Source organism: Phalaenopsis equestris, unplaced genomic scaffold, assembly GCF_001263595.1.
Source record: "Phalaenopsis equestris unplaced genomic scaffold, ASM126359v1 Scaffold000440, whole genome shotgun sequence".
In the NCBI taxonomy this organism is placed as follows: domain Eukaryota; kingdom Viridiplantae; phylum Streptophyta; class Magnoliopsida; order Asparagales; family Orchidaceae; genus Phalaenopsis; species Phalaenopsis equestris.
The window spans coordinates 314,248-337,580 of record NW_018164881.1 but is presented as its reverse complement, the minus strand read 5'-3'; the positions used below and the strand labels follow the sequence as shown (position 1 = coordinate 337,580).

At 33.1% G+C, this 23,333-nt stretch overlaps 1 protein-coding gene across 3 annotated transcripts in view; it reads left to right on the top strand.

The window, feature by feature from the left end:
* The window catches only part of LOC110027748 (ubiquitin-like-specific protease 1D), a 77,471-nt gene that overhangs the window by 40,693 nt on the left and 13,445 nt on the right, over positions 1-23,333 (top strand). For 2 of the 3 annotated variants that reach the window (XM_020729290.1, XM_020729292.1), the window contains exons 5-9: positions 1,337-1,410; positions 1,525-1,554; positions 1,650-1,745; positions 13,915-14,017; positions 14,438-14,532. In XM_020729290.1, coding sequence (XP_020584949.1) covers positions 1,337-1,410; positions 1,525-1,554; positions 1,650-1,745; positions 13,915-14,017; positions 14,438-14,532 — 398 coding nt within the window. The remainder of the gene's footprint in view (positions 1-1,336; positions 1,411-1,524; positions 1,555-1,649; positions 1,746-13,914; positions 14,018-14,437; positions 14,533-23,333) is intronic. The other variant, XM_020729291.1, reaches the window with a different exon arrangement.

Below are 23,333 nucleotides of genomic sequence, written 5' to 3'. Positions count from 1 at the left end.
GAGGAAATAAAATTTAGTATGCATTAAATTTTTATGTTATACTGTGCATGAATGACCAAAAAAATGCAATTCATTGATTTATGAAATTTTAAATTATTTATTTAAAATTTGTCTTCCTGTTGCACTTTAATTATTTACCGTTTAAACATTTTTAATAGTTGTCACATGATTCTTGTCACACCCTTAGGTATCCTAAAAAATATGCTCGAAGTACACTCAAAATTTTACCCGAATGTACCTTCAAATTGTACCCAATGTGTACCTTTGCAATTTTCTTTAATGTGCGTGAGTACATTACATCTCTTGACAGTACCATCCATGGGTAATCCTGTATGACTTAATCATTTACTTAACATTTCATATCAATTAAAATATTTAAAATGTAATTTCTCATTTCGATTATTTCCTCTCAATTGTGATATCACATGAGACTTTAAAAATGTCAGACATTAATGAAATATTGGTTTTTAACCATTTAATAAAACAATTATCATTTAATGAAACATTAATTTAATGCATTAAACAAAATAATTACTCATCTTATTTTCAAGAGATCTTTGAAATATGTATATCTTCACTTTACTTCCTTCAACTAACAGCTAAATCAGTTAAATATGCATATGGTTATAAGGATCTCATTCTAAAAGAAAAACTTACATATCTAATAACATATAAACTAAATTGACACATATAAGTCAATTAGGCAATTTGTTACCTTTAAAGATCTGATTTGCTTATTGTACAAAACTTCTCTTCCCTCTTACAACTCTAATTGATTCACCTCTAATTTTCTACCTTTATATTTGATTAAATTAAACTTGTTAATAGCATTTAGCTAGTAAACTGATATTTCCTATTCAAATACCCAAGATTCTAATCTTACTGTTCTCATACAAGGCTTTAAAATGCTCACAAGCAGTCTTCCTTTTTCTTCGCATCAAGCCTATCCATATACAGTATCTGATTTAAATTCATAAACCTTAAATGTTAATCTTATAATCTATTTAATCAATTAATTTTATATATTTTAAAATGTAAACTAAATCAAATTTATTTAATTTAAATTAAAACTCGTGAATCTTATCTTACATAAGCTCGGCCAGCAGCCCTATGTCACGCAAGCCCGAGTTTGGCTCCTCTTCTCTTCTTCTTGCACGCGAGCACGAAGCTGATCTCGTCTCCTCTTTTTATTCTTCGCAGCTGGGCTCCCCAAAATGATAAATTCACATAAATGAACTTCCCATGTCCATCTCTTTTTACTCTATCACTAAGTTATTAGCTTAAGATGTAGCATTCATTAAAAATTAAGTTGGCTTGTTTGATTTATCAAATGCAGGTTGAGGATGTAGTTCTTCTTCTGGATGATGAAGATTTTTGTGGGAAGTCAATGGACGTTTCAAGCGATGAATGGTGGGTTAGAATTTTCGTACTTCTTTTGACTGATTGAAGTTTCTCACTCTCTAGTATGAACCTCTTCTGTGGAAGTCTTAATGTGAGGTTGTTAATTGTCATTTTTTTTTCCAGGAAGGAAGTCAGATTATATTATCCTTCTCGGTGCAGATCTAAAACCAATATATGATGTGGATTAATACGGAGCTAATGATTTGGTTGTTACTTCCACTCAGTATCTTTGCGATTTTTCTTTGCAGGAATGACCCGGAATCTGTAGCACTCTCTTGCTCTGACATGGAATGCCTAAATCCTGAACAATTCTTATCGTCGCCTGTAATGAACTTCTACATTCTGTAAGTATATCATGCCATTCATTCAGTTTTTAACATTTTTTTACTGTAGTTTTCCTTTGTCTAACATGGATAGTTTGTGTGAGGGCTTTCATTCTATGATATTGAAGAGAGCAATTCTAATTCGTTTGATTGTTAGATTTTACTTTCCTGTTAAGGAGAACTCAATAAAATATTTTGATTGTATCAGTTGGAACTGCTGTTTAGTTTAACTTTCTGTCAATTTCCACCTCTTACACGAACATCAGTGGGACCAACTTGGATTAAATTTGAAGAATTTTGGGACTAAATTGGTCACTCTTAATAATTTGGGACTAAAATACCCCTCACATGTAATTCAGGGATTATTTCGGCCATTTTTCTTAATAGAAGTTTAAGGCAGAACATCTGTATGTTGTCTTCTAGACCCGTGCAACCAATGTAGTTGGTGTGGGATCCAAAAATTTTGACACCCAGACTCTTGTTTTATTGTTGAGAGCTTTGTATTTGATATTCCGGGCCAAATTTTTAGAAGATAGATGGAACAGTAACTATGACACTACTCAGAGATTTTGTCTTCATTATACGAGGACTTTTGGACTGTGGTTTGAGGTTTCATATAGGCACAAGCCCTGTGGTTAATTTTCCCTCTTGATAACAGGAGATCACTTTCGATTAAGACTAGTCATTAAACATTAAATATTTAGCATATAATAGCAACAAACTTAAAGTATTGGATTGTAAAATTTATCATCTTGAGCTTAATTAAAGTGAATGTTGGAGAAAATGATTGCTAAGTCGATCAAATCTCATAATTTCGTAGTCCCGAGTCGTCATGGTTCCTGATCTACCTAATAAGAGGAGATAGTTTACCTAACCTAATTGAAAGATTCTTACCAGCAACCACAGGTTGTGTCAACCAATGGTGGATGTCTGCCTAATGGGACAATTTAAGTCGACTTTAACTGACAAGATTTTATGTTAATCAATTATACTTTTATGGTTTACACCTCGAAGGGCATAAAACCATTGAGGAACTTATGGGCTGTAGTCGTGGCCGTAATTTAAATATAATTGTTATCTAATAAGAGGAGATAGTTTACCTAACCTAATTGAAAGATTCTTACCAGCAACCACAGGTTGTGTCAACCAATGGTGGATGTCTGCCTAAGGGGACAATTTAAGTCGACTTTAACTGACAAGATTTTATGTCAATCAATTATACTTTTATGGTTTACAACTCGAAGGGCATAAAACCATTGAGGAACTTATGGGTTGTAGTCGTGGCCGTAATTTAAATATAATTGTCATCTGATGGCAACCTCTTGGTCAGAGAGCTCTTGTCGCAACTGATACTTTAGCGTTATTTGGCGGCAAAATCACTTGGACAGAAGACTCGGGCTACATACTTACCGACATGAAATTACTTTGAGTATGAATACAGAGATATGCTCGATATCATTTGTTTTTTGTGAGCCGAGGCAATCAAATGTTTGTTACCATCAATAAACTGTTTTGGTTTGACAAACTATTACTGAGGGTGGTGGATGAAGTTTGTTTTATGTTTTTAGGTGATTTATGTTTAAATTGAATATTTTGATTTTTATGTTTTAAGAATTTGAATTGAAATTTTTAATTTAAAAGTTGATTCCTCCGGTTAATATTTTCAGTCAGCATGATCATCATCGGGTATTTGATCACTTGTTTTAAACCTTGACGACTTTACTTGTTGCTCGTAAAGGATCAAACTTAGTATCGACATAATATTGTATAAGAACATTGTTATAACACTGTTATGCCTACAAATGATTAAATTAATGTATCATTTGAATTTATACCAAAAACATTCAAAACTTAATTTTGAAAATAAATTCTTTTGGTTGAAATCTTCTATCAACTCAGTCATCATCAGAAATTTTGACATTTAGAATTTTTATGTTTGAAATTTATTTGAAATTCTCTAATTTTGATATCTTTAAAATATTAGTCTTGTCAATGCTAATCTCGATGAAAAGGATGATCAGATTGAGTGATTTGGACTTGCATTTTTTATTTTTATTATTTAAAATTATTGAAAATACTAGACTTATTGAGTTCAGTCATTATGGGGAGGTAGATAAGACTAGTTCAGTCGGACTTACAATCATGTTTTATAGATATGGCGGCCTAATGCATTTTCAAAGTGAGATTAATCAAAGTGAATTTTATTCAAACCCGCGCAGTATTTTCAGATTCGTTAAATGTAAGCATTTATTTAATTTGATGGGCACATATAGATTTTTATTTTTTTTATTTTTTTTTTAATTTAAGGGTCTTTATGGGGCAGCTTTCTGTCTGCTTTGCTTTTGGACTGTCACCATAGTTTTTTTTTTTTTGGGAAATTATTTTTCTACTATTTTTTAGAAATTTTTGTGGTAGAAAACTGTTTTTTAAACCCGGAATGTTAAATGTGGTGATTGTCAGATAGTTGTACTCTGAGTTTTTTAAGATAAAATAAATTTGTAATAGTCATTGCAGCATTTTGAAAATATTTTCTTCTAAAGCAACTTCAAAGTTACTTCTTCAAACAGTTGCAGCTGCATCAAACAAACTCAAATTCAGATTTTGTAGTTTAAAATTTAGCACTTATATCGGAACACATGTAGCCATTTAATTCATGTATTTGGGTAGATAACATTGCATGTCTTAAAGCAATTTATATGATTTTAAAGTATGAATTAGATCAATAGTTACTTTAAATGATAGATATAAGACTTAAAGTTACATAAATTTATCTTATATGAATAAATATATTGATGCATGCAGTTTTTAACTTTAAACTTTTGAAACACCGTCTTCTCTACATTTGTAAGCTTGAATTTTGAATCCTGAGGTGAGAATTTGAATGTCAAGCAAATGATATCTAAATTTTGTTGAATTCTTTGACATTCCAAAAACTTTGAATCTTTCTAATAAATGAACGGTTGCACATCTTCTAAGTGGACTTGCATAAGCTTAAATTACTTTTAATTTCACGTGCTTCTTTGTTAACCATCAAATCACTTTTGCTTTGATTTAAAATTATTTTGTAAATTTAAACGTTCACATTTGAATCATTTTTCTAGCACGAGGCTAAATTTTAGATTACTTTTCAAGTTTAAAAGCCCAAATTTGTTCATTTCAAAACTCTAAGAGCTTAAGGGTCTGTTTGGAGTAGCTGTGGCTTATTAATAAGCTGCTGATAAGCGGGTGATCTAGATAAAATGTTAATCAACAGCCGATCCGGATAAGATGGTTAGTTGTTTGGTTTGTATTGTTGGAAAACAACTGATTTGCAGTTGTTTCTTGATAAATGATCATTCTACCCCTGTGTAGTAATGTTGTTTGAAGCAGAATTGTCATTGCAATATATTTGATACTTGAGAAGAAAAAAACCACTTCAAAACAGTACAAAAAAAATATACACAATTCACTTAACCGTGAGTATCAAGTTTGCTAAAAAAAGAAAAAAATTATTAAAATCACAATTAAAAGTATGATAATATTAATTTAAAATTCGGACGGCATATGTCATGAGTTACATCGTTCTTCAAGGATACCATCCAACCTCGATCACTTTCGGCAGTAGAATCTGCTGAAATGTCTACATGCCGGAAGAACTTACACTTCTCCGTGATACCCTGCAGGCATTTGTAGAACTGTCTCTCGTAGCTACTTGCTTGACGTGACATTAGTAGGGAAGTCTGTAGTCCGCAATAGCAGAGCACTCGTCGGGAGGTCCCAAAAATCTCGAACCTCATCTTTCCTAAATGATTCAAAAGACAATTGATTAGTCATGACATAAGTTGAAATTGCTAACACGAGTAATTTAATACAATTTTTGGTATGTATGTGGTCTCATAGAACTCAGTATACCAACCAACGAAATTGTCGCTACAAGAAGACAGTAGACCTTGTAAAAAAAATTATTTTTGGTTGTCTTTAGCTCACTTAATACCCAGCTCGTGTATGTTCTATATGCCAAAAAAAATGTCTCACTTAATACCCAGCTCGTGTATGTTCTATATGCATATCACCAAAAAAAAATGCCATCTAGAAGTACCTAAAAAACCACGACATTGAAAAGAAGAGAGGAACATGGTTGTCTTTATCGGGACATCAGTTTCTATAACCCGTGTCAATTTCTATAATTATAATTTAGCGCATTTACATATATGCCACCCAGTTCCCACCAGAGTCACCTATTTTTGCCTTGGCTGTTTGGTTTTCTTTGGGGTTTAGTTGCTGATAGTGTTGGCTGATTGGTTTTTTGCCTCGGCTTTTTTTTTTTTTTGGGTTAGTTTGGTTTGTAGTGTTGGCTCTTTGGTCTATTTTGCATGGCTATTTGGTTTATTTGTTTTGGTTGGTTATATTGGTATTTTCAAGTTAGGAAGGATTAACATAGTTGGCTTAGAATTTTTTTTTAAGTACGGATACTACTAATTTAACCTTTCCAATTGTGTTAGATTTTAAGAGCGGTGATGAAAACCAACAAAGAATGGATAGTTCAACTTCTTGTTAATAAGAGTTCACTTTATTTGATCTCAAAGTGGGTTCATTGTTTTTAACTTGAATTATGTTGTTGTGTTTTGGAATTTCTGGTGGATATTTCTCACGGTTTACATTTCTATTGGACTTGGATTTCTTATAAACTGAATTTAAAAATGACATGGGCAGCGCTATCCTTTCTGAAGCTGGTTGTTTTATCCGAGCTTAAATTTTAGCTTTGATGTTTCTTTTGTTTCTTCCCTCATTTTTAGGAGTATTGCAATTTTCTAGCTTTAATAAATGCAAGAGTTCTTTGTTTTTATTTCTTTCTGCATAAATATGAGGTATGTTGTATGTCGTATGTCATATGCGGTATGCCCCAATCCAAAATCCAGGTATAATCAGTCTTTAGTTTTTTTTCCCTGCTAATTAGAACTTATTATTTCTTCAAGTTTTACTTTTGTGCAATATTGAAGGAATTTGCTTTTGAGGACGAAAAGATCAACTTTTTCTATTTTATTTAATTTAATTTGCATATTTTATAGTTATCAATTGTAAATTTGGTATTAATACAAATGTTATATGTTTGGCCTTATAATTTTGTAATTTGAAAACTCTTTAGTCTCTTTCAATAAAAAAAATTTGGTTTTATTTCTATTTTAGGTGTTTTTTCTTAGTTCAAATCTTACTTTATATCACTTGTATGTAATTTAATTTTTGAATTTCATAGTTATCAATTATAAATTTGTCTGATTTTGAGCCAACTCATGCTCTTTTTTGGGTCAAATCAAGCAGGATTTTGATCTGGATTGAGCACATGATAGAGCCAGATCAATACATTGTTTGAGCTGGACTAATCCTTTATTCGAATTTGATCGATCATTTATTCAAGTTGAATCAAACATATTGAAGCCATATCGATCATGCTCACGAGCCAAAAAAATACATATGAATTGGCTGATTTATAATTAGAGTCGACTCATAATCAATTTGTTTTGATGCGATTTTCGATTTTGATCCGATTTTTTGCCAAATCTGGATCGGCTCAAAATTAGATAGTTTAAAGGCTGATTATTCTGGACTCACCGGGGACTAAGGAATGACCAATATCAAATCCTACAGACATAAATTTGATAACCCCTCCACATATGAGGCTTAAGCGAGGGTCATCTATTTAGTTTTGCCTTATTCAATCAATTGTGAGAACATCAAGATTTAGATCACTTGACTTATGAGGTTGGATAAGCTTCAATAAGACAACTATTGTTGGTAGATGGACAAAACATGAGATTCTTCACTACGGCCTTTTTTATGGCTTATTGAGTGAAGAGAATTGTCAGTCAATCGCCTATATTTGGGCTTGTTGAGTCTGATTTTCAGACCCTCTTGGGTTCTAGATTTGAGTTGTATAGAAAATTGTGCTTCTCCAACTTGACATGTTGAAGTTCATAAGATCAAAAAATTTTTAGTTGACTTCCAACAGTCTTATAAATATCATAAGATAGTACCAAATTGCTTGTTATAGCCTAAACAATATAGTAGATTAGGTGCAACATAGATTGAATCAATATAACTCATAAGGATGAAATTTAATCAAAATTATGTTGGCTAAATGAATTAGTTTTATAAGTAGGAAATAATATTCTAATTTAGAGATAGTTATTGAATCAATAGAACTCATAAGGATAAAATTTAATCAAAATTATGTTGGCTAAATGAATTAGTTTTATAAGTACGAAATAATATTCTAATTTAGAAATATAACTATCCACATCAAGTATTGAATTCTCATTTAAGGCTCTACCCTTATAATCAATATTAACCTCTCTAAAACTAAATAAAATATATGTGTAATAAGAAAGGTAAATAAATGCTAAATATTTGTTTTTATCTCTTCTTAATACTAATCATTATTCACTTCTATAAACAAATGATCTTTTATAATCTTCCCACTCTTGTTTCTTAGGCAAGCTCAAATTATTCTCTACCCTAATAATCAATTTATTCGACAGGGTGCCCACTTCCTTGCTTTATGCTTTGCTCTCTTATTCGACAAAGAGCCCACTTGCCTTTTGCTTTGCTTTCTAGAAGCCAAAACTGCATTTTTTTGTCATTGTCTGCCATTAGCAAGCACTTTCACGGCCTCCCTCGTTTGTTGTTCGCTTTCTACTTATCCCCCTCTTTTTACCTTCTATATTTATTGCACGAGCCCGCACACTCATTTTCTCCCCCTTCAAATCCCTTTCTCGCTCTCATCCCTGCATTGAGGCTAAATGCTGCCCGAAAATGCTTAGGAAGTGGCTCTAGCGGGGAAGTGGTTGTAGAATAGCAAAGTGATAGTACGTAACGTTGGTGGCTTTTGGAAGAGGATATGAGTCTGACCAAAAGTGGAAAGAACCACAAAATGGTGTTGTACAGACGTCGAGGTTCACCTCCTGTTCTTGAACGAGCTACAAGAACCTATTGCCAAAGGAAGAGAATATAACACTCCTTAGGGAAAAAATCAGTACAATCTCCAAATTACAAAAATCAAGCAAAAGTCTTCAAAATAAAAAAAAAACACACATAAAGAGGTCTTAATAAAAAATAATTCTAATTAGAAATAAAGAGAGGAAATAAGCCAGAAATGATAAGAATTCTTTTAGTACTTGTCAACCAGACGAGAATTGCCAGTTTGGCCTTCCCACAATCGCGGGAAATCCCAATTCATCGGGATTGTGGAAGTTCACCATCTTAGGATCGCGGGATTTTCGATTCTGCGATTTCACGTGAAGTCTCTGCATCAGCATCCCTCATAAATGCAAACTGAGTAGTGTGATTCCACTGAATCTATGTTGGTCAGTTAAATTCTATTCTTTTTTTTATTAAAGATCATTATTTAATAGACACAGAAGCTTTTCCCACACAGTTTTCTAGCGTTGATGTAGCTGCTACAATAACGCGGGAAAACAAATAGCGGAAGGCAAGAGTTGGGCCGCCAAAACAGTCTCATTTTCCTTTCTTACTATTTCTATCATGTTATCCTTCATTCCTTTTTAGTCATTTCCTAAATATTTGTGTATTAGAGTTTGGATTAGCAGTTTTTTGTAAGTTTTCTTTTTTATTTATGTCAGAACAGCCGCCGACGTCCGTTTTCCCCTTCGAGGGTTATATCCTAGGATGAGGTGGTGCCTCGGCTGTATCTCTCTCCCGATGTGGTGATTATCTTCCTCCTATCCTCTTCTCCATTGTCCCCACAACCCTCGTTGCCCTCGCTGTCCCAGCCCTCCACCTTCGTTGTTGCAACACGCATGTCTTCCCTTTGTTGTTTTTTGCCCCAAACAACAATATATTGTTGTTTGGACTGTCGCCCCGTGTTGTTCTGCTGTTATAGCTGTCTATAACCACTGCCACTCTCATCCATAGTGGACTGTCGCCCCGTGTTGTTCTGCTGTTATAGCTGCCTATAACCACTGCCACTCTCATCCATAGTCTTAAAACCCCTTCCCTACCTTGTCGCCACCTCTTCAAGCCCCTTAACCATCATCACCATCACCCGAGATCCGCCCTAACGCGAGTTGTGTATCATGTGTGTTGCTTTCCCCTTTCAGGTGTGTTGATTGTAACTGTCAATTTGCTTTCGATAATAATATTTGTTTTTCCTGATGTGGTTTGGGTTAACTCTAATACATTGGATATCAGAGCTAGTCTAATTAGTCCTATCTCGGGTTTTCTAGCATTCGTCGCCTAATCCTAGTCCTATATAGGGTTTTTTAGCATCCGGCTCTACCCAAGTTACCTCTATCAAAAGTTTACTTTTCTATTCTCAAACCATGGCTAAATTTTAACTAACCCTAATTTTCCCCTGCTGATTTTCAAAATCAACAATCCCAGATTAGCTTTCCTACTCCTTCATTGACTCTCCTATACCTCTTTCACCTCCCAATCTTAAACCCTAGTCATGCCACCAAAGAAATTTATGCTAGAGCCTACCGGGGGGAGCTACAATGAGAGGTCCGCCGGCTTCAGCAGAGGCTTGCAGATATTGAGGATGAAACACGGGGAGGGGGGGAGGGGGGATCACCCTCGATCGGGATTTGGAGAATTGAAAGGGAGCAAGTGTCGAGACTCTGAATATCTTCCATAGGAAGGACTTTAGTGATGTAAAAGACCATCCATGGCGCTTTGGAATCCCGTATCAGAGGATGCTGAGAGAAGAGCCAGCATGTGTAGAATGGTAAAATTTGAAGATGAAACTGGAGCTCAAGCGCCAGTTCCTATCAACTTACGATAGACAGAAGATTCAGACTCTAGCTTCAGAAGTGGAGAGACCACTTCATCGGGAGCGCTCAACCTCAGGGTTTTACAGCCAGATTACACCTAGAAGAATATCAAAGCTGACCCCATCAGAGGAAAAGTTGAATCAATGTAGAGAACAAGTGGAACCAATCTGTATCTCTATATTTATCCTAGCCAAAAAGTATCCAAGATGACCCCGTCAGAGGAAAAATTGAATCAAAGTGGAAAAAAGGTGGAACCAATTTGTATCTCTATATCTATCATAGACAAAATGTGTTGGAATTGTTACAGATTTGGTATTTTGAATCAGACTGCACAATTAGGGGGAGATCTATTTGATAAAGCATGGTGTTCTTGAAAAATTGGGTAATGACTCAAACACTGAAGACAGTGAGGACACAAAGCAAGAGGAATAGCTTCCAGTTGATGAGATAAATTGTGATCCGAAAGAATATGCGGACATCAGAGAGGATTCTCAATTTTTTGCCAATTGGGAAGAGACGTCATCGGCTCCAGTTGACCCCAAGATAGAGATTCCAGCTGAGGTAACAATAAATGTTCTAGAAAGTAGTGACTCTGATGTAATTGACATTTCGGTTGAGTACGAGATTATGGTGCCTCAAGCTAGCATTTTATAGACATTGAGATGATTTCAACATTTTGAGATAAGCATCAACAGAACTGACCTTGGATGTTTTAAGCGGTCGGGAGTTTAGGGAGCTAATATCAGACATAAGACAACCCCAGATAAGAGAAATTCAGACCTTTCAGATCTATCGACTCATCCTTGAGCTGTCGCTGTTGATGGAGGTCCTGCCTGTCAAAGATGAGACCTTTTTGTGCACGTTGGAAAGATTATATGGAGTTGTTAAGATGTTAGATTCAGTTCAGCATGGTACTCATCATCAGATGTTCAGATAGGAGAAATGAACCCCATCTTGAAATTTTGTCTTAGGAACTTGATGGGGAAGGAAATTCTTTAATAGGATTCATATCCTATCAATAAATAAGAGGTCTCTCCTGAGTGATTGCTAATGAGGGGTGCAGATTGCAACACATTTCACCCAATAGTTGTTTCTCCTCACGTCTAATTTATCAGCTACAAACCCCATCTTGAAATTTTGTCTTAGGAACTTGATGAGGAAGGAAATTCTTTAATAGGATTCATGTCCTATCAATAAATAAGAAGTCTCTCCTGAGTGATTGCTAATGAGGGGTGCATATCGCGACACATTTCACCCAATAGTTGTTTCTCCTCACGTTTAATTTATCAGCTACTTTCTGCTGGATTCGAGGAGTGGAATAAGTAGTTTACAAATGGGATGTCTTGATACCTGATTCGTGAGAATACCATTCTATCTCTAGTGCCAACTCAGGTTGTGCCAAAAGAGGACGGATACCTACTCTACTAGAATGTGTTGTGCAATGGTAATGTCTATTTGATCGGCCTACTAGAGGACTAATATGACTCTAGTAACTTCAACTTGACAGACTTGACTCCCTGCTATGAGGAGCCAGAAGCTTTGATGAATGAAATCAAAGCTCCCCCAATCGTGGAAGATTGACGTAGGAGCTCTTTTCGGCATAGTTTTCTCACAGTACTGTAACTACTACAGTACTGCAAGAAAAGAAATAGCGAGAAACGACAGTCGGGCTGCCAAACCAGTCTTGTTTTCCTTTCCTATTATTTCTTTCCTATTATCCTTCGTTCTTTTAGTGATTCCCTATATATGTGTATGTTAGGGTTTGTATTAGTAGTTTTTAGTCCGTTTTATTTCGGATTTCTGTCAGATTAGCCGTCGACGTTTGTTTTTCCCTTCAAGGGCTATATCCAAGAGATTAGGTGATGCTCTAGCTATATCTCTCTCTCAACGTGGTGATTATCTTTTTTCTATCCCCTTCCTCATAATCTCGCATTGCTCCATGTTGTCGTATCTCATTGCAGCTACCCACAACAACATCTTGATTGTTGTTTTTAGTCTTTCCAACCTCCCCCATCACCCTCTCCTCGCTCTTCCTCTATGCCCTCGCTGTTTCAGCCCTCTGATTTCATTGTCGTTGCTCGCAATTCCCTCCCTTTGCTGTTTTCATACTGTCCAGCTGCCCCAAACAATAATCTGCTGTTGTTTGTTTTGTCGCTCCGTGTTGTCCTACTCTGCCAGTTGCCCATAACCACTGCTACCCCTCATCCACAGCTGGAAACCCCTTCCCTACCTTGCTGCCACCTCTCCGAGCCCTCTAACAGTCACCTCCATCACCCGGGAGCTGCTATAATATGAGTTATGTGTTGTGTGTGTCGTATTTTTCTTTCCGAGTGTATTGATTGTAACCGTCTATTTGTTTTCGATAATAGTATTTTTTTTCCTAATGTGATTTGGGTTATAGCTCCAGTATCACCGATTATTATTATTATTATTATTATTATTATTATTATTATTATTATTATTATTATTATTATTATTATTATTATTATTATTATTATTATGCTAATTAAATTTATTTAAAACCTTGATTATACCAGCCCATAGATTATATAAATTTATTTTAATATTAACCATAATATGTTTGAGATTATGAAAAGATAGATTTTTTTGGCTAGTGATGAACGGTAAGCTGTGTATTCTCTGGTTTGTTGGAGAGATGATTTAGTGACTTTTGACTTATGCCACGGTATATATGTTGACGCCTCATTATGGGGCTTGGGCACTTTTGGAAGATTGTTAAGTGGACGCGGTAGAATTTGGTACTTGAATTCGGCAGAAATCACGCCAAACTTAAAACTCCCGAAAAATATAATTGAAAACTTTTTTTACATACAGTGACTAACGGAAATTGAACAAATCTGATGCCACTTTAACCTAATATCTAACATCAATCTTATTTTAGATTCTTATATTCTCATTACCTTGCTTTTATAGTTCTATTAATATACCTCACTTTCTGTTTGACAGAATGTTTGACGGAGTGATCTCCAACTTTACTTCCTAGTTGTACTTACAAATTTATGCTTATGCGGTTAATTGTACTTTTTTATATATTTACAGGATTAAATATACTCAATCGTTTCTCCAAGCTGTTCAATGTCCTACAGCACTATCTGAACACTCCTTGTTTATAATTAAGTTTTTGTTTTTTTAATTTATTCATCTTGTCATGTTTTGCCTTGTATTTTTGTTTGATCACGGGCCTGTGCTTGCATATTAATGATAATTCTTTCTGATAGAGCATTTGTTTGTCATAATTAACTGAATTATACTTCAAGTAGCTCGATTCTACTTAACTTTATTAAGGTGTGATGTATTTCTGTTTTGATCTTTGAAGCAGTAAGCTCAGTTTAAGTTTGATAACATTGATAAGGTTTTCTTTGCTTATTCATAGTTTCTTCTAATTTGTTGATTTATTTTGTTAGATACCTTCAAAGAACTGAACCCACAGCATGTAGGCCACAGTGTGATTATCATATTTTCAACACATTCTTTTTTGGAAAGCTTGAAAAAGCTTTATCCCAGAAGGTTTGTAACTCAACCCCATAAGTAATTGTCTATTTATTATGTTTGCAAGAAATTGCAGATTAAATGTTTCATGGCACGAGGCTCATTACCCTTCATACTGTATTTAGTGCTGCATTTACCGAGGAAAGTCTTCAAAATTGTAACATTCATAATTTCTTGATGATTTTTTTTCTTCTAAAATGGAATAAAAGATGCCATGAACCATTCTTGTTACGGTCCATAGAAAAATTCTGAAACTACTTTTCATCGTGAATTTTTTAAGATCTAACTTGATTTAGTTTGTTTTTATTATTTAACATTATTTCTTTGTTTAAAGTAGAGAGCTTCACAATGAAATTTTGGTTACGTACATTTCCACTATGTCTAGATTTTTTGGATTATTTCTTTTGCTAAAAGATTTTAGTATGAATATGTCTTCAGGATGATAAATCTGAATGTTTTTTGAAGCTGAGGCGGTGGTGGAAAGGAGTTGATATATTTTTGAAGGCATACATTCTTTTGCCAATTCATGGAAGGTGTGTACTCTGTTTTGCTGTTTTGCTGTTTTGCTGGGACATCCTGCAAATGTTTTTTTTATTTTTAGTCACATGTTGGTATTAAAATGCTAGACTGGATTGATGATAACACTTTCCATGTTACTCGAAGGCATTAAAAAGCAGGGTCATTTACTTACATACCATGCAATTTTAATGTATTTACATATTAAACTCCTAAACATTCATATTTACATGCATACCTCTCAAATCTTTAACTTGACATCAAAAACACCATTATCACTATCCTTTTAACATTGAAAGTTTTATAAGTGTAAATATTAAACTTTGGTTCTTAGATATTTAAATACATAATAATTCTGTGGTTTTGTATGTAAATGTCCCTCAAACGTGTTATTGATTTGTTGCTCCCATTTTACTAGCTAGTTTTCATATATGTAATTCCCCAACATTTTTTTAACTGAACTTTGCAAGGAGTTTTAGCTCATTGATTAATCTAGAGAAGAGCAGAAATTGAGGTTGCTATGTCATGATGAAGGATTGGGCAACGAGGAACAGAATGAAAATGTGGTAAGTTAGGGACAGGCGAATGGAGAAGAACCATAGTTGGTAATATTATTGGGGGTAGGAAAGTTGGAAATTGGTATTGCCATGATTAGCGTTCAAACCCCAATTTCAGGTCATTACCTTATGACTCTGCTACAGCCATGAGTAAATCTGTGAGCCTGATAAGCCAAACTTGCCAGACACTTATCCGGATAAAACTTGTTTATTTTAGTCTACTCATGTACGTTACTTCATCTTCATTGTATTTGCAGGTCTATCTTTTTTATCCAAGCTTACTTTCATATATTTAGCATCTGTTTAATATCTGTTCGTTATGTTATCTTTTGCTGTCAATGCCAGACCTATCTGTTTAACTTTCAGCTCTATCTAGTAACCTTAAAATATTATACTTTAGTTAATAGTGTGTTCTTTAGTGGTTGCTTTGTGGCCTAATGATTAGTTTTGGGGTTTTGTATCCCTGAAACAACACTTTCTTACGTAATTAAACTAACTGTCCAATCTAATGTTTAAGTTTTTTGTTGAATTAAGTCTATTTTCATTGTTGACTACGAAGATTTAGATGAGATGAGAGAACCTCAGGCTGATTTCATGCTGTTTTTGGATGCAATATATAATAATTTAAAAATAATTTACTAGTTGGCAATATTTGATTTTTTCCAAAATTAAATCAATTTCTAATCGAGTTCGAGTCGAGGTGAACTCGATAATCTGAGTTCAAGTTGAACAAAGACATTCAAATTCGACTTGTTAACAGCTTTCATATCATGGTATGCTGCTCCTGATCTCAGTTTACAATAAGCTTAGAAAATCAAAAAATTGAAGCACTTTATTTTACCTTAAATTTAGTTTAGAGAACTTAGAAAACATTGGCATAGCACCTTCACAATATATCACATGGTGCGGTATGATCCATTAAAACTTTGAAATCACAAAAAACATCTATAGGGCAGTTTTCTTAAATTATGAAATGACTTTCATTATTGTTTTTATATGCTACCTTTTGCTAGCTGTTTGGCGAATTGCCTTACTGGTACATTAATAAACTAAAAATTTTCAAATTACCCCTTCATTTTCAAAATTCCATGACCAACCCAAAGGCATTTAAAAAATTTAGAACTTAAGGTACGTTAGATTTACATTATTTATTTTGGATTCAATGATGTGATGCCTATGTATGAATAGCATTTAAGGATTCATTAAAATCTTATGATGTAATATTGATGAATAAGCAATTGCTATTGAGCATAAATTTTATAATAAGAATATAGCGAAGGTTAGATGATTGAAGTTATAATTATTAACCATTCTAAATTTCTAATCTTAAGAAAGAAAAAAATGATAAGCTAATAATTATTTAGACCTTACTAGATTTAAAATAACCAGTGGTGGTGCATCAGGGATAAATGAAGTTTATATCTACAAGTAGTTCTTCATCATGATTGTTTCATTCCTTAAAAGATCCTCTCCAAGTGGAAAGAATAAGAAAAACAAATAAACACAAGTGAAACAAGCTTTCATTCAAATACAATCATAACTTGATGATACATATTAAGACCAATTACTACTTATTAACTTAAATAAAAGGGAGTCCAAATTCCAAAAAGAGATTGGGAGTGTCACGACCCGGCCTAATAGCTTAGAATTAATTAAGTTATTAATCTTGTTCGGACGGTATTGACATTTAATTTACTTTTTATAGATTTTCAGAACTTCTAATATATACGACCCGGCCTAATAGCTTAGAATTAATTAAGTTAGGAATCTTGTTCGGACGGTATTGACATTTAATATACTTTTTATAGATTTTCAGAACTTCTAATATACATTGAAAAGCTACTAAGAAACCACAAAGTATACTGTACATAAATCAAAACATCCAAAAATATGTGCATAGTCTATAGACAACAACTCAAACCAACATATAATAGTATATCATTATCCATAAGACAACAGTACAAATAAACTACAATCTCAATACCTATCAGCGGTAGTTCTCCTCATGTAAACTAAATCTCTTCCATTATACATATTAATCTACAGTTTTTCCTGAAAAAAAATAATTAAATTTAATAGTAAGTTTTTACAACTTAATGAGCAATTAAAATCTTATTATGCATAAAATTCATATGTAAATGTTATGAATGAATGTCTAAAAAAAAATGTAGTTCATCACTTAATTAAACTGTAAGCTTTTGTTTTAAATTTAATCTTTTTTGTTTAAATTTGAGTATTTATTATTTTTAACATCTTTATGAAGTCATATCAGGATTATCTTCATACTCAAATATATCCTCAAAATTATACTCATTGATACCCTCAAAATTACTCAAAGATATGCATTTATTATTTTCATTTCCTTTCATCCGTTGGCAGTACTATCCGAGTTGATACCCTCAAAATTACTCAAAGATATGCATTTACTATTTTCATTTCCTTTATCGTGCATTGGTACATACATCCGTTGGCAGTACTATCCGAAGATAATTTTTATTAACTGAAACTTTTACTTATCATTTCATATCAATTTATGATCACTTAATATATTAATTATTTTCTTCCCATTTTTGAGAAATTTTTCAAACATTTAAAATACAAAACATAAATGAAATGTTTATTTTTAAAACCTTATGCAAGTTAATCAAGTTCAAATGCAATATCTATATAAATATATAGTGCCAATAAGAAAGTAATTACTCACCTCTGTCTTAAATGATTTCCTTAAAAGCTTAATCCTCTGATTACTTCCTTTTACTATTACCTCATTATTTACTCTACTCACATTTGTCTTAAATGACCTTTGTACAAGCTTAGACTTGTGATTATTTCCTTTTCCTATCACCTTCTTATTTTCTCTACTACTTCACGATCCAACGCTCTAATTCATTGAATTAATTTTTCGTTAACCACGACTTAAATTCATTCAATCATACTTAATAACATTTATTTAATTAAACAAAATATGTTATATAAATAAACCTCCAAACTCGTACTTTACCGAAGTTTGCTCTGATTAATCTCCCTCCTTAGCTCACATACTTTACCAACTTCTCCTTCTTCCAAGCCAAAATTTCTATATTTTGAGTCTGTATTCACATACACACACACACACACACAAACCACAGCGAGCTACAACGTCAACTATCTATGCAAACTCCCACACAAGAAGCCCTTGATTCTTCCTCCTGCACAGAAAGTCTGTGGTTGGGTTCTTCTTCTTTTTCTTCTTTGCTTGGCTAAGACACGACTACTTCACGCTTTGTTTTTCACTCGCTCTCGCTCTCCCAAGTTTCTATAATGAAAGATAAACTCTTGAGTGTAACCCATTCGACCTTTAAGCCTAACTGTAGCGGCGGTTGTCCTACATTGCAAACTCGATTTATTATTATTTATTTATTTATTTAAAATTTCAATTAGTATAATCTCTTCTCCTTATAAAATTTCATGCTTGAAATTTGAAAGTAATCATGAAAGCAAACATGCATCAAATGAAAAACTGTGGAAATCTTTTCAAATGAAATTTCTCTATTATGAAGCTCTTAACTTCATATTTCATAATCCTTTTAGGCTCTTCTAAGTCAAATCAGGTTGTATATCAATCAAGTCTGCTATCACCCTACTTTATCATCATCAATATACTTGCTAAGTGAAGCAATGTAGAAAACATTATGCGCTCCTTGCATATGAGCTGGTAAAGCCAATCGGTAAGTTACATCCTCAGTTTTCTTCACAATTTCATATGGACCTACATATCTTGGACTCAATTTTACTATCTTCTCAAAAGCACACCCTTCAATGGACTAATTTTAATAAAAATAAGTTCTCCAACTTCAAACTCGACTTTTTTGTGCTTAGCATCATAATATTTTATCTGTCTATCATGCACTATTCTTAATCTTTCTCTAATCAACCTAATCTTTTCACTAGCATCATCAATCAAGCAAGCTCCAATGATCCTTGTTCAGATGTTTCAGCTCAACATAAAGGTGTCATACACTTTCTTCCATACAAAGCTTCATATGAATTTTTCCTGATACTAGTGTGATAATAGTTATTGTAAATGAATTCTGCTAAAGGTATATGTGATTCCCTTCCTACATTAAATTCAAGGACAAATGACATTAGTAGATTCTCCAAAGTCTGAATAGCCCTTTTCGACTGGTCATTCGTCTGAGGGTGAAAGACTGTTACAAAAGTCAATATGGTGCCAAACTTCCCTAATCTTCTTCCACACTTTGGAAGTAAATCTATCACCTTTTTCTGAGAAAATAGACCTTTGTAGCACAGACACTTTTAAAAAAGTGTTGTAGCTGTGTCGGACACGTATCGGACGCCGACACTAATCCAACATGAATCAACACTTCTCCGACACTACAAAATATGTCTTAATATTTTTCAAGCGCAAACACGTTCGGGACACACCTCAACACCTTATCAGACGGAGTTTAGCAAGATTTCTAGAAAATGGGACACGTGAATTAGAAAATTATAAATATACGTATAGTCTTAATTATACCACATAATCGAAATCGCCTCATCTCTCTTCACGTTGAAGCTCTCTCTAATATTCATCAAAATCAAGCTTTTAATGTGCATCTAATATTCATCAAAGCCAACATTAGTAATTTCTTCTTTGTAATCACATTTTTCTAAATTTTAGAAATTATGTTGAACTATAAGTTAGATGATTTTTTTTTGAAACGTTTTATATCTAATTTTAAAAAATAATTTTCATGAGCATGAGGTTTTACAATATAAATTAATTTAGGAATTTAAATTTTATTCTTGTATAGTTTGTGTTGTGATATTTTTAATAAAGAATAATGGGAAAAATATATTTATATTAATAATTAATTAAAAATAAAAGGTTTCAATGACGTGTCGTGTTCTATTTTTTCAATTATGTTGTCTCCTCATATTGTGTCATGTCCGTGTCCGTGCTTTATATCAATAGGCATTGGCACTCTATGCGACTAGGACTGTCAAAAATTGACCTAATACGCCAACACGATTGAAACTCGACTCGAAAAATCTGGATTAGGGTTGACCCGAATATTTTTCGAATCGGGTTCGGGTTAGAAAATTCGACCAGTTTATTATTCGGGTCGGGTTCGGGTTGAACCCGAAAACTCAATCATGACCCGAATAAGCATGAAATTTTCAACCTGGGTTAGCGGGTTAAGTTCGAGTTTGGGTCGTAGTTTTCAACCCGTTTATTATTCGTGTGGTTCGGGTTGAGTCATTTTCGGGTCAGACCTGAACCTGACCCGCTAACCCGAATTAACACCCCTACATGCAGCCTTACTGGTTGATCTGCATATAACTGACTAACTTCTCAACATAATATGTCTGTCGAATAGACAACAAAATGAGCAGACTTAGTCAATTTGTTAATATTTATCCAAATAGCATCACGACTCTAACGTGATTTTGACAATTCAATTACAAATTCCATAACAAGCTCCTCTCATTTTCATTATGTAAACATTAAAGGTTGTAACTAACCTCCAAGACGTTAATGTTCTGCCTTCACTAGCTGACATGTAGCTTACTTAGCCATAAATTATACCACACTCTTCAATTCTGACCAACAACCATAACAAGCTCCTCTCATTTTCATTATGTAAACAGTAAAGGTTGTAACTAACCTCCAAGACGCTAATGTTCTGCCTTCACTAGCTGACACGTAGCTTACTTAGCCATAAGTTATACCACACTCTTCAATTCTGACCAACAGAATATTTTTTGATATCCTGATATATTTTATTACTCTCTTGGTGAATAGTATTGTCAGTTAAATGTTACCCTTCTAGAATTTCTCCTCATATTATCAACATCTAAAACATATACCTACTTTTATATTTCAATAAGTCATCCTAATCTAACACATACTTCTCCAAACTGCATGCTTAACTTGCTTCAGGATTTTCTGAACACTGCTATATCTGGCTAATGAATCCTTAATTCTGTCTTTGAAAGTGGATTTCATAGTCAACTGATTTAATTGAACAATGCTATCATCGTTATAATTAATTACCAACTTCTCTAAATCTTTTAGTAACGGCTTATGCTGAGTAAATAAACAATTCAAATTATCTGAAGTCTTTCTAGTCAATGCATCTGTCACCACATTTATTTTGCCCGAATGGTACTGAATATCCAAATCATAATCTTTAATAAACTCCATCTTCTCTGTCTTAGATTCAATTCTTTCTGGGTGAAGATATATTGCAAAGATGATCTGTAACTATCTCACATCTGACTCCAAACAAATAGTGCCTTCATATCTTAAGTGCAAACACAACTACAACAAACTCTAAATCATGTGTAGGGTAATTTCTTTTATGATTCTTAATTTATCTTAAAACATAGGTAATGACCGGGAAAAATACAAATAGCTTCATCTTAAGTGCAAACACAAATAACTTCATCTTAGTTTTATGTCTTTATCCTGAGACAGTCAAATCATATGAAAGGTATTCCTCCATGATAAAATTTTCACTTTAAGAGTTTTTGATTAATCACCCAATATTTTAGATGCGTTGGAGAGTCTCTTATATCATTCAATTGTGATCCCAAATTTTCACCTCTTTCAAATGTTAAACTCTTATTTTCTAAATTATCCTTTAAAATTTTTTGTAATTTTTCTAATTCTATTCTAAAAAAATTCGTTAGAGGTAATAAGTAGGGTGTAGAATTGGGTTATAAACTTGAAAAGTCTCAATTTATCACTTGTGCTCCAAAAATTTATTTTTTTTTTTTTTTTTTTTTTTTTTTTTTGTAAATCAATATTTACATGATCAATTGTAAGAAAATGTCTGTAAATAATTGTATTAAAATATAAATTATACTACAATTCTCAGTTATTGTCAGTTTTAAAATATGAAAATTTATATTTTTTATTTAAAAATTCTATCGTAAATTTCATGTCACTAGCATTTGTTCAAGAGCTTCTAAAATTGGGATCTTAATAGTGGTCTTCTTTAATCTTCTAAGAGTTGAGAGAATTATTGATCTAATGTTTTGCCTTATTATTCTCTGAGGAATAGGTGGTGGAGGCGGGCTAATTCTAGTCTAGCTTTCTCTGTGGTCACCCTTTCTAACTCTTAGCCACTCTTAAGTTTAATAATTTTGCACTACTCTTCACCCTAGTCCTTAAGATTTACCTCATTGTTGTTAGGCAATTGCCCTTGGCATCTATGAATCAATGAGTTGTCTAACTTCCCTAATTGTGTATCCATGTTCCTTATTGTTGCAACTTAACTCTATAATTGATTTTTTAATTTTTTTATTTTTATTTATTATTTTTTTGTAATTGAATTTTCAATTGCAACACCAAGTCTTCTAAATTTTTGTCTTCTTCAAATTGAGTATTTGAGAATAATCCAAAAGGATAACTAGGTCTGGGATTAAAGAAATTATTATCCTGATTGTTTCAGTTTCCTAGGATATTTTGTTGGTGACTAACCCCCTAATTTTTTTCTATATTTTCGTTATTCTAACTATAGTTAAGGTGATTTTTTCAACCAAGATTGTTGATGTTATGATGAGGATTATTGAGTGTGTTCAATTAGGTTCCAGGACTCCAAATGCACAATACACGAATCACTAAATTGTCTATAAAAATTTGTATCATTCATTAATGATCCTAGTGCAGGATTCAAAAATAAATTGTTTATCTTCTTGGATATAGCAACTATATATGCAGGTAAGAATGACAACATTTGGTGATTTGAAACTTCTCCTAATTTCTTTTAAATTTCATGATTTTTTTTTTTATAATTTTTTTACTTTTTTCTTTTTCTGAAGTTCAGGGTCGTATGACACTAGTTCCAAAATTTCAGTCCTACTCATACACAATTATGACTATCAAGTGACCCTAATGTTTTTCGATTATATATGCACAAAAATCATCGAAATTATGACTATCAAGTGACTATCAACTATATATGCAATTATACACAAAAATCATCGAAATTACTCATACACAATTATGACTATCAAGTGACCCTAATTCTAACAGAACATTGATACAAATATGCAGAAATAAGATAAACATGAATATATGTAAAATAATTAAAACAAGAAGCACGAATACGATTTTTTTTTATTTTCTAACACAAATAGCACATGAAATATAGAAAATTACAACACAATGATTTTCGAGTCTAAACCCTAACGGTTCAACTAAAATATTTCTAAAATTGAAAAGTTAACGTCTTTTCCCGACAACGGTGCTAGAAACTGAATACGATCAA